General features: G+C 47.8%; 1 protein-coding gene across 11 annotated transcripts in view; it reads right to left on the bottom strand.

The window, feature by feature from the left end:
• Positions 1–14,549, bottom strand: part of ACOXL (acyl-CoA oxidase like) — a 352,738-nt gene that overhangs the window by 63,838 nt on the left and 274,351 nt on the right. For all 11 annotated transcript variants that reach the window (XM_043467731.1, XM_043467729.1, XM_043467722.1 and 8 more), the window contains one exon: positions 10,657–10,744. In XM_043467731.1, coding sequence (XP_043323666.1) covers positions 10,657–10,744 — 88 coding nt within the window. The remainder of the gene's footprint in view (positions 1–10,656; positions 10,745–14,549) is intronic.

The raw sequence follows: 14,549 nt of genomic DNA on the forward strand, positions 1-14,549 counted from the left end.
GAGATGGCGGCGGCCGTCCCTCAGCCATCGCCTCTCACCAACTCATCTTACAGACCGACCTGTCACTCCAGCTTCTGAGGTCCCCCACCCACCTCCTCTTCACAGCACAACAGGGAAATGTTGAGAGGGAGGGAGCCAGAGAGTGGCGTAAAGGCTGAGTCTTTGCAAGAAGAGCTCCAGCTGTGTGTTCAAAATCGACACAGGGAGGGAAGAGGGATGTTGAACTTCTTGGTACCGAGAAGGCGTAGCAGTTCCGGCCTCCAGCCCACTGGGGTGGGCTGTCAGGGCGTGGGGTGGGCCTCTGCGCCAGGCCAAGGCCTTGGCTCCCCGCTCCCCAGCTCTGTCCTTGTTGCTGGCCCTGCTGCGCCTGCTCGCCTGGCTCACGGGATCCACTCCGGACCGCAAGCAGGGCACACAGGCCTGTGTCCCACTCCCCTTCTCTGGGACCTCGAGCAAGACAGGGACTCAGAGGTGCCCCTTCTCCAGGCAGACAGGCTCCGGCTCTGTGTAACTAAGTCTCAGCAGCGTCTCTGCCTGCGCGCTGGGGCCACAGCCCTCCCGTGGGCCCTCTGCTTCTCCAGGGCAAACCACCGCTTCTGCCCCCACGACCACCATCCCCCTGCAGCTCCGTCTTCTCACCTGTTGGCCACACTCACTGATTTTGGGCTCTCTTCTCCACGCATTCCTGCCCTGGGCCTGTCTCCAACGCAGGATGTTCCCTGGGGCCAGGAGAGTTCCCCCCAAGGGAGGCTGGGTCAGCAGGCCCCTCTACCCCGGGCCCCTCCACTGGTGCCCTACTGTCTGCCCAGGAAAGGCCAAGCTCTCCATGGCAGCACCCGACCCTCCCAGCCCACTCCTTCAGGCTCCTTCTCTCAATACTCTTCCCGGCCTCTCCCTGAAAAGCCTCCCTTCCGGTGGAACAGGGGCCCTGGTACTCCTGGACCAGCCCGTCACTTATCACCTTCACCTTTGTCCGCACCTAGCCTCCTCCTAGAATGCACCTCCACACTCTCAGCTTTGGGTCCTACCCACACTTCGGGACCCAGCACCGAGGGGCCCTCTGCGGAGTCTCTGGGGAGTCCGGCAACGTCTGCCCACGCTGGGACCTCTCCCAGGCTCTGTTACAGGCTCCAGGGCTCCTTCATGGCCATGGTAAGTCTTCTTGGCTAACTTACTCTTTTGGTTTTTGACCTTTTACCCTCCAGAGCTCAATAGGGAAAGGTTTATGCCTTCTGGATTCCAAGTCCTTTTAGCTGCCCTCTTGGACACAGAACCATCTTTACCTATAATTATAGAAATCTGTGGGAATTTGTTTTATTTTCTAGGCTGCCTATTAAAAGAGAATTTCTGAGTAATTTTTAGGGAAAAAAAACCACAATAGATAGCTTTGTCCATCTCTATTTACAATGATGTTACATAAAGTTTCCCCATCAAGGATTCAACAAGCACTTTGACGGCTCAGATTGGGGTCCTGAGTCAGTAAGAGAAGGTAACATACTGATGAAACTGATGAAAACCTTGCTTTTAGTTATATTATGATCATTTCCCCATCTAACATTTGATGCCACTTTGAGCATATATCAAATCTTGTTAAACTATTATATCTCAAAGGAGTGCCTGCTTTTTTTTCTCCTTCAGCTCTCGCGTTTCTGAGTAAAAGCCATCATTTTCCAGTTAATAAAGCATTATATTTTTTCTGCAAACAAATTCCCATAATTTACAAGCAAAGAGAAAGGGAATTCATGAAGAGGAGACACTGTACTATTTTTCCTTCTGACATTTGGGATCTACCATGGGTTAAATATGATGGTTTTATCTCTGGTGATTTATCAAACTCCAGATTCCCTAAAAGATAAACAGATGCACTGAGAAAGAATGCATCACCTTAATGCTTCATTTTGACACTCTGGGTATCTAAAAAGAATGTATTTTGAATCTCTCCCCTCCAGAAATTCAGTCATTCCCATGATTTACAGGTTGAATTCTTGTTTTCCAAACACACTTACGTGAGAACATGCCAGGAGACACATTGAAAGAAAATGGTCACATTTGAAACATACAGATTATTTATAGACAGAAAACTCAAAGAACTGAAAGAAAATCTGGTTGTCAACAGACAGTTGCTTTTTCTATGTTTTCTCTGTAGCTCAATTTGGGTTTTGTGTGGGTGGCTCATGTGAACTCAAAGGTTATTTGCTAAATGTTTGATGAGATTAGGACATGTTGTCTTTTAAAACCTAAATGTAAGTTTCTGTATATGGCACATATGTTTAACTTTAGAATATGGATAACTTTTTAAATATAGAAAGCCATATCTAGAATTGCTGTTATAAGACAAGATTTCCTACACTCCTATTTTTATTCACTCCTATTTTATTCCTATTAGAAGGTCTTATTCATATTCCTAGTGGAGATCTCATAATAGTTATGCAGTGGAAATTTTTGCTTTTTTACTTTTTGGGTTAATTTCATCTGCCAACTTGGGCACTCAGTTTGAAAGTACTTAGGTACCAGGAGCTGGAAAGTCAGTGTGGCCTGCAACTCAGATCTTTGCAGTTCATCATATAAGCTACATCTTTGATCACATAGTGTACAAAGGAGGGGAAAAAAACAACTTTTTTAACAGGCAAATAAATGAGGGCTTATTTATTTATTTACTTATTTGCCTCTTTAGCAATGCTCAGCTACCAGACTCAGGTCCAGCAAGCACTTACGGGCCCCACCAAGTGGGCAGATGGTAGCACTCTGTCAAGATTTGAACCCCCCTTTCTGCTGTGTGGCCCTGGGCAACTCAGGTAGCCTCTCTGTGCCTCAGCCACATGGGTGGGTGGTGGTCCCTCCCTGTCTGCCTTGGTGGGAGACTCATGAGTGCTTGTTAATCTTACAGAAAGCCTGTGAGATAGAAAATAAAAATAAAAAGCATGATTCAGTGACCAACGCAGTAAGAAGTAATGAAAAACAGCACAGGCCAAGTTTAACCTCATGAAGTCTGTGCCAAATAAAATACAAAGTACCACCCCCCCCCACCAGAAGTTTAAGAACACTAGAATGCCCACTCTTTAGGGTTTTCTGTAGGAAGGAAAGCCTTGGGGAGTTGGGGGTGGGAGGGCGTCTCTCAAAATCTGATGCTAAAAAGCCGTGGGGTCAGCCAGCCCCGGGGCAGAGTCCCAGCCCCACACCTTAGACTTGTGTGGTCACAGGCAACTGTCCACCCCTGAGCGAAGCTTCCTCAAGGCTAAGTGAGGTTGTCATGGAGACTGAAGAGGGTGACGGGAGTGAGGCATTCAGCACAGCCCTGGCTCAAGGTAAGCACTGCGGGGGCAGAGACGGTGGCCATCAGCCCAGTTGGCCAACATCCCCAGGGTCAGGAAGGTAAGTGATGTTTTCTTAGAGTCTGGGTCAAGTATAGCTGCTAAATTCTGTCCTGAACGAGCCTCCACTAAACAAATATTCTTCAGGAATTGAACTTGGCTTTTTCCTCTTGTCTCCCTCTTCCCAGCACAACAGAATCTTCAAGGTCATCTGTCATAAAACCGTCTCATAAACTGGCGCCTTCATCAAAGAGAAGTGAGTTGGCAGCTCTCTTGGGACCTCACAGGTGACTGCTCCCGGGTGCTGGGTGAGCAGGTCCCTGGGGTGGGGGCTCTGGTGAGCACTGTGTGGCTGCCCTTATGGAGAACATGGCGCTTGGGGCCCTCAGGTCCGGCTGACGCAGAACTCAAGATCACCTGCATGGCCCGGGACTTCGGGGAAGGAAACCCTGAGTTCTGATGAAGCGAGCAGCCTGTGTGATGTCGCAGAAAGAACCTGCTCCCCTCGCTGGAGCCCGGGAGCCATGCTCCCTCACGGCTACTCTCCCAGAACCAGGAGGGCTCGGAATAAGGTCCAACATTGGGCGCCAGCATCTTAGAACTTCCTCTCTTCCTGTGTTTACTTGCTGATGAGACACAAAATACAAATCTACGCAGGCTCCCCTGGGCTTCTCAGGGGGCGCTAGTGGTAAAGGAGCCGCCTGCCAACGCAGGAGACATGGGTTCAATTCCTGATCTGGGAAGATCCTAAGCCCGCGCACCACACTGCTGAGCCCAAGCCCCAGAGTCAGTGCTTCAGAGCGAGGGGAGTCACCCGCGAGAGAGGCCTGTGCACTGCACCTCGAGTGCATCCCGGCTCCCTAAAACCAGACAGAAGCCCACGGGGCACTGAAGACCCAGTACCGCCAAAACATGAGCAAACTTGCTTCTAAAAGTATAAATCTGAGGCGGCAAGGTTGCACACCCTGCCCAGGGTGTCCGTGCTGCAGCGCTCAGGCTCACCTAACTAATTCCTCCTTTGGAGCCATCATCTACGCGAGCAGACTGTAAGCCCCGCGCCTGCCAGCAACGGTCCCCATCACCAGGGTGATCACCATCACCGTCACCCTTCCCTCTCCCGTCCTCCTAGCTCTGCGCCAGCGCTCATGGTCCCTTCTTCCTGAGTACTGCCACCCCCAGGCCCCCAGACGGAGGCCCTCCATGGTCCAGACTCCAGGCATCAGGAACAAGGACACAGCGGTGGCCCCCTCCCAGAGGCCACCCGCTCCCACACGGACCCATCAACCCCCTCTGCTCCCAGGAGTGATGAGGCTCAGATGCGTCCCCCATGTCAGAAGGACAGGGAAAACGAATCTGGAGACAACCCTTTCTTTCCTCCAGTGTCAAGGCCTCTAAGACGCTGGTCTGCTGGGATCTGGTGGCAAATAGCACCTGCCCACCCTTGGCTGCCCGGACCCCCTCCCCGGCCGCCGCATGTCTAACAGGCGTGAGACAAGATGACGGTGGGCAGCGGGACAGCGGGACCCAGCGCCTCCCTCCCCGAGTACCCCTCCGGGCCTGCGCACAGCTTCTGGGCCAGCAGAGGGCGCCAACGGCAGAGCAAGGCTCGCAGGCTGCCACAGCCAATGGAGCAGTGCCTGCGGTACTCCCCCCTCCCCCACCTGCCAGGCTCCCCACTTCCTGCAGTAACGACAGAATGTTCCAGAAACTGCCGTCCCAAGAAAGAGATGTGCTGCCTCTTCATTTCTAGTTCCACCGCAGAGGTCATGTTTGCCCTTCAAGCTGGGAGGACCCAGGGTTTAGAGGGTCCTCTATAGCCTTGAGTCTAAGTCGAGTCTAAGTTTAATAGTTGAGAATAAGTTCCTTGAACATCTGGAAGTTCACGGTTCACACTGTTGAAGCCTGGCTTGGAGAATTTTGAGCAGTACTTTGATAGTGTGTGAGATGAGCAATTGTGCGGTAGTTTGAGCATTCTTTGGCATGGCCTTTCTTTGGGATTGGAATGAAAACTGACTTTTTCCAGTCCTGTGGCCACTGCTGAGTTTTCCAGATTTGCTGGCATATTGAGTGCAGCACTTTCATAGCATCATCTTTTAGGATTTGAAGTAGCTCAACTGGAATTCCATCATCTCCACTAGCTTTGTTTGTAGTGATGCTTCCTAAGGCCCACTTGACTTCACATTCCAGGATGTCTGGCTCTAGGTGAGTGATCACACCGTTGTGGTTATCTGGGTCATGAAGATCTTTTTTGTATAGTTCTTCTGTGTATTCTTGCCACCTCTTCTTAATATCTTCTGCTTCTGTTAGGTCCATACCACTTCTGTCCTTTATTGTGCTCATCTTTGCATTAAATGTTCCCTTGGTATCTCTAATTTTATTGAAGAGATTGCTAGCCTTTCATCACTGAGGAAGGCTTTCTCATCTCTCCTTGCTATTCTTTGGAACTCTGCATTCAAATGGGTATATCTTTCCTTTTCTCCTTTGCCTTGAGCTTCTCTTCTTTCCTCACCTATTTGTATTATTTGTCCAGATGTTCAGGCTGGATTTAGAAAAGGCAGAGGAACAAGAAATCAAACTGCCAATATCTGCTGGATCATTGAAAAAACAGGAGTTCCAGAAAAACATCTACTTTTGCTTTATTGACCAAAGCCTTTGACTGTGTGGATCACAATAAACTGTGGAAAATTCTTAAAGAGATAGGAATACCAGACCACCTGACCTGCCTCCTGAGAAATCTGTATGTGATCAAGAAGCAACAGTTAGAACTGGACATGGAACAACAGACTGGTTCCAAATCAGGAAAGGAGTACGTCAAGGCTGTATATTGTCACCCTGCTTATTTAACTTATGTGCAGAGTACATCATGTGAAATGCTGGGCTGGATGAAGCACAAGCTGGAATCAAGATTGCCAGGAGAAATATCAATAACCTCAGATATGCAGATGATACCATCCTTATGGCAGAAAGCGAAGAAGAACTAAAGAGCCTCTTGATGAAAGTGGAAGAGGAGAGTGAAAAAGTTGACTTAAAACTCAACATTCAGAAAATGAAGATCATGGCATTTGGGCCCATCCGTTCATGGCAAATAGATAGGGAAACAATGGAAACAGTGACAGATTTTATTTTTCTGGGCTCCAAAATCACTGCAGATGGTGACTGCAAGCCATGAAATTAAGACGCTTGCTCCTTGGAAGAAAAGCTATGACCAACCTAGACAGCATATTAAAAAGCAGAAACATTACTTTGTCCACAAAGGTCTGTCTAGTCAAAGCTATAGTTTTTCCAGTAGTCATGTATGGATGTAAGAGTTGGACTATAAAGAAAACTGAGCACTGAAGAATTGATGCTTTTGAACTGTGGTGTTGGCGAAGACTTTTGAAAGTCCCTTGGACAGCAAGGAGATCCAACCAGTCCATCCTAAAGGAGAAAAGTCCCGAATGCTCATTGGGAGGACTGATCCTGAAGCTGAAACTCCAGTACTTTGGCCACCTGATGTGAAGAACTGACTCATTTGAAAAGGTCCTGATGCTGAGAAAGACTGAAGGTGGGAGGAGAAGGGGACGACAGAGGATGAGATGGTTAGATGGCATCACCGATGTGATGGACATGAGTTTGAGTAGGCTCTGGGAGTTGGTGATGGACAGGGAAGCCTGGTGTGCTGCAGTCTTTGGGGTCGCAAAGAGTCAGACATGACTGAGTAACTGAACTGAACGAAATTCCTAAACTCACACAGGACTTTGGAATGAAGTTGTGGCATTTTTTTCTGCAGTTGCAGAATGCTCATTCAAGTAACTAGTAATGAGCTAAAGTAATGCTCATTCAAGGAGGTGGTAAGTGTAGTTCCACAGTTCCCTGGAAAAGGAATGCCAAAGCTAAAACTAAATCAAGGTGAATGTCATTTGCCTAAAGAAGAGCCCCATTAACCATGGGGAGGAAAATGGTGATCCCATGAAGAATATTGGGAAAAGGTAAATTCTGCATAGCTAAAATGCAGAAAGGTAAATTCTGCATAGCTAAAATGCAGAAATAACGCTTTAATAATGCATGTGATCACATTTTTATTAACGAAGTCTCCTTAGCAAGGAAGCAAATACATCCTTGAGAGGAGTCTGAAATTAATCCTCTGATAGGCAGAAATCTACACTACTTATATATTCTAACTATAGTTGTAACCTGCACTGAATGCCTACATTCTAAATTCTTAGTCACTTTATTAAGAACCAGAAAAGAGACTTGCTGCAATACAGTGGGAACTACTCACGAGCTCTGAGAAAGAGAAAAACTAAGAGACAATTCAGCATGGAGCTGAAAATGCTGGATGTGATTTAATTAATTAATTAATTAAATTTATTAAATTCATTTCATAAAATTATTCTTCTTTTTGGTTTTTGGATTGGTACACCCGTAAGGGTTCAAACAGCACCACGTTTCAGCACTGCTATTTCCAGGGCAAGATCAAAATGCATATCAGAGGAAAGTAATAATTCATCATTGTAATAGTTCCATCCCACTTTAGAAACCACTAGAGACTGCTTAACATTCTTATTTCCAACATGGTCTTCCTGAGGTCTCGGGTGACAAATGGAAACTGATGCCATAAAGCTTTTTTCCTGTTTGTTCCTGATAAAAAGGGCTAGATGCGGAGTTCATTTTCATCTGGGGTGACACTCAGCTCTGAGCTTTCGCCGCCTGCTCCTTCCCTTCCCTCTTAGTGCCACTCCTTTAAAAGTCTCCAGAGGCAACATCTGGGTCCAGTCACTGAAAACAGATGGGCTCTTCTCCCTCCTCTCTGGGCCCCTGGAGACCTGTGTCCAGCGGGGGGCTGGGGAGGGTCGGGGGGAGTGTGCTATTGGAACCTAATGGCATGCTGACTGCATTTTTCCTGTGTGTGTTCAGGGCACTCCTGTCATTAGAACCCATCCTGTATCTGTACAGTCCTTCTCATCACAGATGGATTTCCCTATTTCAAAATCTTCCTCAGATTTCTCGATGCTGTCATTGGGTCCTATTATTTTTCTTGTTATTAGGATTTTTCTTCTGTGACTTTCTACAGCCAAATCCTCTTCATCTGTCATGGAACCAGAGGCCAAATTTCCTGAAAATCATCACTTTAGCTTACCATCACTTTTGCTTACCATCATTTATTGCTTAATCAGTAACAGGTTCAGAATCAATTTGGATTTCTTCAGTGCTGTGGCAATATCAGCTCTTTGACGTTTCTTCCTGGTGTTAAGACTTCATACATTGGCACCAAGCCTCTTTCTCTGTTTCTTCCTCTTAAGGAAAAAGATCTAAATGTTCCACTTTGGTTTTGGGAACAAAGGTTTTTGGAGATTAGTAATTAAGAGTAATAAAAAAGTTTTATTGAACACTATGAGTCAGGCTTCTCTGGTGGTTCAGCAGGAAAGAATCTGCCAATGCAGGAGACATGGGTTCGATCCCTGGGTTGGAAAGATCCCCTGGGGAAGGATATGGCAACCCATTCCAGTATTCTTGCCTGGGAAATCTCATGGACAGAGAAGCCTGGTGGGCTACAGTCCATGGGGTCGCAAATGAGTCGGCCCTGAGAAGCAGAAGGCAGAAGTCAAACAGAGTCTGGGACACGGATGAGGCCTTGGTTATCACAGGGTGTGGGCACCGTGTTTAAAGGCTGGCCCTGGGTGTGATGCTCTGGCAGCCTCCCTAACCCTGTGAAGAGCCTGTGCTCTTGGCAAGTTCACCTGAGCACATGCACACTGACCTGAGCATGCTCGTTCCAGTCCTTACTCTTAAGCCCAGGGCCATGAGGCTCCCCAGGGTCCCAAGCACTGCCCTGCACTCAGCAGGAAGGGAGAGGCACTGGCACTTTTCTCCTCCTGCATGCCTGGCTGGGAGGCGGGGGGGTGGGGGCAGGCTGGGATACTGGACAGGACGCAAGCACTCCTGGGTTGCTGGTGTGACTTTTTTTTTTTTTTTTTATTGTGCCCGGTCTTCGTTGTTGCATGGGCTTTTCTCTAATTGCAGCAAGTTGAGGCTGTTCTGTAGTTGTGGTGTGCAGGCTCTAGGGCACATGGGCCTTAGAAGTTGCAGCTCCTGGGCTCCAGAGCACAGGCTCAAGAGTTGTGGTGCATGGGCTTAGTTGTCTTGTGGCATGTGGAATCTTCCCAGATCAGGGGTGGAACCCAGGTCTCCTGCACTGGCAGGCAGATTCTTTATCACTGAACCATCAGGGAAGCCCAGGCTTGACTCTTAACAGAACCCATCAAGGAATTCCATACTCTGGACAGCACCCAGGGATGTACTAGGGCCATTAGCCAGGCTCCAGAGCTGGGACGGTGGTCAAACCCACCCCTGCCTTCTAGGAGCCAGCAGTGACCATGGTATGATGGAAACCTCCATGCAGCAAACAACAGTCAGCGCCTTCTGCTTTACATGCTTTCCCCCATGGGGGATGGGGTTCCCTGGTGGCTCAGTGCTTAAAGAACCCCCCCCTGCAGTGCAGGACACAAAGGAGACACAGGCTCAGTCCCTGGACTGGGAGGATCCCCTGGAGGACAACATGGCCACCCACTCCAGTGTTCTTGCCTGGAGAATTCCACAGACAGAGGAGCCTGGCGGGCTACAGTCCATGGGGTCCCAAAGAGTCAGACATGACTGAGTGACTGAGCACACACAATTTAGTAAGGGAAAGAGGAGGCGTTGGGCAGGTCCAGGGAGCAGAAATCTTCATGGATCTCACTCTGTTTTCAGTGTTTCATTTTACTTTCTGTGATTTTGAGGCCAAAATGAACATTCGCACTTCTTCACCCTTGGAGGCTAACACTTCGGCCCGGATCACTCTTTGCTTCAGAAGCGGGCTCGGAGGCTAACACTTCGGCCCGGATCACTCTTTGTTTTAGAAGCGGGGAGGACTGTCCAGTGCAGTGTCCCCTGCCTCTACCTGCCAGCAAATGTTCCCTGGAAGACGTAGTCACCTCTGGTTCAGAATCGTGGCTTTAAAAGGCAGAACCAGTCCTTGCTAAATGTGGGGGGTAGGTTTAAGCAGTTTCGGTCCTTGAACTTCAGGCAGTGATCGCATTAAAACACCCTCCCTTTACCCACCCCTCATTTGTTTGTTTGGGAATGACAGTCACCACTGGGCTGAGGGCCACTGCTGAGGGACCCCACTTGGCCAGCTGGATCCTGGCAAATTTAGCATTAGGTTTTGTGGGTGTCATTTGGTCAGTGTAAGTGGGGAGTAACTTGGGAACCCTAAGTTCAACACGAGGGCTCAGACCAGAATGGGGACTGTCCTTTCTCTGCAGAGTCATTTTCCCAGATAACCCGAGAGTCACTCAATCCCAAATATTTGACAAGAGCCACTGACCTCGGTGAATATGTGCCAGAGACAGGCAGGTGATGTGGTGAAGACATGAGTTCCAGGCCCTGAAAAAGTCCTCCTTCTTGGTCATCACCTGCCAAATTGACAGAAAAAAAAAAAAAAATCCACTGATGATATTCTGAGAGAATGGAACTTGCTAGCAAGGCAGATGGCAGATAATGTACATCTCAGTACAACCATTAAGCAGGGTATGTTGCATGCAAGGCCTACTGTAGGCTCACCTCTGTCACCCCTAAAAGCTTTAGTTAGATGAAGAAATGCCATAACATACTGTGAGTCCGGTTTACATGTTTCCATTAATTCCTCACTCATATCAAGCGTGGTGGCGCATGTGCACCCAGTCACTCAGTTGTATCTGACGCTTGGCGACCCCGTGGACTGCAGCCCACCAGGCTCTTCTGTCCATGGGATTCTCCAGGCAAGAATACTGGAGTGGGTGGCCATGCCCTCCTGCAGGGGATCTTCCCAACTCAGGGATCAAGCCCGAGTCTCCTGCATCGCAGGCAGATTCTTTACTGCTGAGCCACTGGGGAAGCCCAGTCATGGCGGTACCACGCTGCACTTCTTGAGATGTGACCAGCATTGAAGAAACAGTTTGAAGGAGAGGGACAGAGAATGTGAGATAGTTTTAGTCAGCTCACTCGCTGCCTGGAAAGTTCTAAATAGCAGAACTAACTAAATCTAGTCTGCAACAAAACCAACCCACCTTCCCACCCTCCTTCCCCATATTGTAGTCACATATTGCCAGGTTTTCAATTTTTTTCTTTTTCTTTCCTCTTCTTTTCTTTTTTGTCTTCTTAAAATTTTTCTTAAAAGCTTTTGCTTGAAATTCATTTCCTGACAGTTCTGGAGGCGGGAAGTCCAATATCAGGGTGCAAGCTCAGTCAGGTTCTGGTGGGACTCTCTTCCTGGCTTGAGGACGGATGCCTCCCTTCTGTTTTTACACAGCTGCCCTGCTGCTGCCAAGTTGCTTCATCCTGTCCAACTCTGAGGCCCCATGATCACAGCCCGCCAGGCTCCTCTGTCCACAGGATTCTCCAGTGGATTGCCATGCCCTCCTCCAACCCAGGGATCAAACCTGCATCTCTTATGTCTCCTGCATTGACAGGCAGGTTCTTTATCACTAGCTCCACTTAGGATGCAGAGAGAGTGATCTCTCTCCTCTTATAAGGCATCTGATCCCATTATGAAGTGTCTTCATGGCCTTCATGGCCTCATCTAACCCTTCCTTCACCTTCATGGCCTCATCTAACTCTAGTGACCTCTCAAAGGTGCCATCTCCAGATCCATCACATTGGGAATGAAGGCTTTGACATTTGAATCTGAAGGAGGGATGCAGACATTCAGTCCATAACAATATTCCTTTTGATTTTCATTATAGAATTATATGTACTAATTCTTAGAGGAATCTTATAATAGAAAGGCCGTGGACTTTGGGGCTTGAGAAATAAAAATTGGAACTACAGCCCCATTACTATCTACTTTGGGTGGTGTGGACAAATTATTTCACTTTTGAGACGTTAAAAAATTTTTTTAAGTCTGTCATATAGAGCGAAGTAAGTCAGAAAGAGAAAAACAAATATTGTAAACATATATGTATATACATATATATATCAAATATCATATGTTAACACACATACACACATATAAATATGGAATCTAGAAAAAATGGTTCTGATGGACATATTTGCAGGCTAGGAATAGAGACGAAGATTTAGAGAATAGACTTGTGGGCATGGAGAGGAAGGCGGGGCGGGACGAATTGAGAGAGTCGCATTAACAGATATACACTACCATGTGTGAAATAGCTAGCTAGCAGGAAGCTGTCGAATAGAACAGGAAGCTCAGCTCAGTGCTCTGTGATGCCCTAGAAGGGGTGGGATGGGGGGTGGCGGGGGAGAGACCCAGGAGAGAGGGGACATATGTGTGATATAACTGATTCACATGTATACTCCAATTTAAAACTGCAATACCAAGGTTTTAAATTTAGATATTATTGACAATCATATATTAGTTTCAGGTGTACAACATAATAATCTGATATTTGTGTATACCTGACCACCACAGTAAGTCTAGTTAACATCTGTCACCACAGTGACATTTTTTTTTTCTTGTGATGAAAGCACAGGGACTACAGTTAATGACATAACTGCTTGTATATTTGAAATTTGCTAAGAGAGTAGATCTTCCAAATCCTCCTCAAACTGTTTCCTGGACACCTGTCATGTCTCTAGCATGGGCACTGGTAGTGGCCATGTCTGACCTGTGTGAGGAATAAACACAAAGATGGAGACTGGATTCGGGATGATTATGCTCTTTATTCATTTAGGGAGTATATTTTTCAGCTTTACTCTGTGTGAGATGGTCTTTCAGTCACTCTAATGAAGGAAATGGTGTGCTTTACTTGGTTTTTCAATCAGTGGGAAGTGAAGAAATAGAATTGGAAGAAAATAAGAAGGAAAAGGATAAACAGAAAAGAGAAAGGTGCCGAATCGCAGAGTTGGCAGCTAGAGTCCTGTCGGTGGAGTTTGGAGGCAGATGCTTATCTGACCAGAGCAGGGTGTGAAACTTGGCACTTCTGGGGTTTCTGTTTCTTCTTACCTTTGTTTGGAAAACCTAAGGGCTTGATATTTAAACTTTCAGCAATTTTCTTTGCTCAGAGAAATAACACTCAAGTAGAAAGTTAGAATATCATTGGAAGGACTGCTGCTGAAGCTGAAGCTCCAGTACTCTGGCCACCTGATACAAAGAGCCAACTCACTGGAAAAGACCCTGATGCTGGGAGGGATTGCAGGCAGGAGGAGAAGGGGACAACAGAGGATGAGCTGGCTGGATGGCATCACCGACTCGACGAACATGAGTTTGAGCAAGCTCCGGGAGTTGGTGATGGACAGGGAGGCCTGGCGTGCTGCAGTCCATGGGGTTGAAAAGAGTCAGACATGACTGAGCTACTGAACTGAACTTAGACTGTGTATCTGCTTCCCATTTTTCTTCAGCTCACACTCTGAGTCCTCTGGTTGGAAAGTCATCTGCCTCCCACTGCTTCCTGGTTCCTGCAGGGCCTGGAGGTCAGACTCCTTGGTAAAAACTCTCCTATAACAGAGTGCTTCGTGCTCCAGTGGAAAAGCTGGCACAGCAGAAAGCCTCTGCCCATGCATAATTTAGCATGACCACCTGGGGCAGCAGGCACAGCACAGAGGACCCTGCCAGGTATGCCCGGGGTCCCCACCCAACTGGGCATCTCATGACAGGGGAGGGAGAGGAAAGCATCTGTCTTGCTCCCTGCATTGGTGTCACAATTACAGCGGAAAAGCCCGGTGGAGATAGGTGCTCCTCAAGCAACAGCCCACAGAGCGTCTTTCACAGAGGTGAGGACAAGAGCTGGCCAGACACTCATGGCCCAAAACTAGCCCCATCACACTGCAGGGGAAAATGCCAAGAAATCCACACCAGAGCCTGGTGGACAGGCTCTCCTAAACATGCTTCGGCCGCCCCCACCGTCACATGGGAAGGAGAGAGGAAGGATCAAATATAACGTGGATGTGTCCAAATAGAATTGCAGGACACTTTTAGATTTTTTAAAGAGTAGTGGATAGAGGAAGTTTTCATGAGCCTGATCAAGAACAAAGCAGAGACAGAAGACTGGCTGGACTACATGGAACCCTGCATTTAGAAGGCACATCAGATGGGAGAAGCTCGCGGAGGGCCCTTTGCAAAACTGGCTACGGCTGAGCCCTTCCACCAAGATGTTGTTGTTTAGTCGCTAAGTCCTGTCTGACTCTTTGCAACCCTGTAGACTGTAGCCTGTCAGGCTCCCCTGTCCATGGGATTTCCCAGGCAAGGATACTGACGTGGGTTGCTAGTTTCTCCTCCAGGGA

This window comes from Cervus canadensis, chromosome 5 (genome assembly GCF_019320065.1).
Source record: "Cervus canadensis isolate Bull #8, Minnesota chromosome 5, ASM1932006v1, whole genome shotgun sequence".
NCBI lineage: Eukaryota > Metazoa > Chordata > Mammalia > Artiodactyla > Cervidae > Cervus > Cervus canadensis.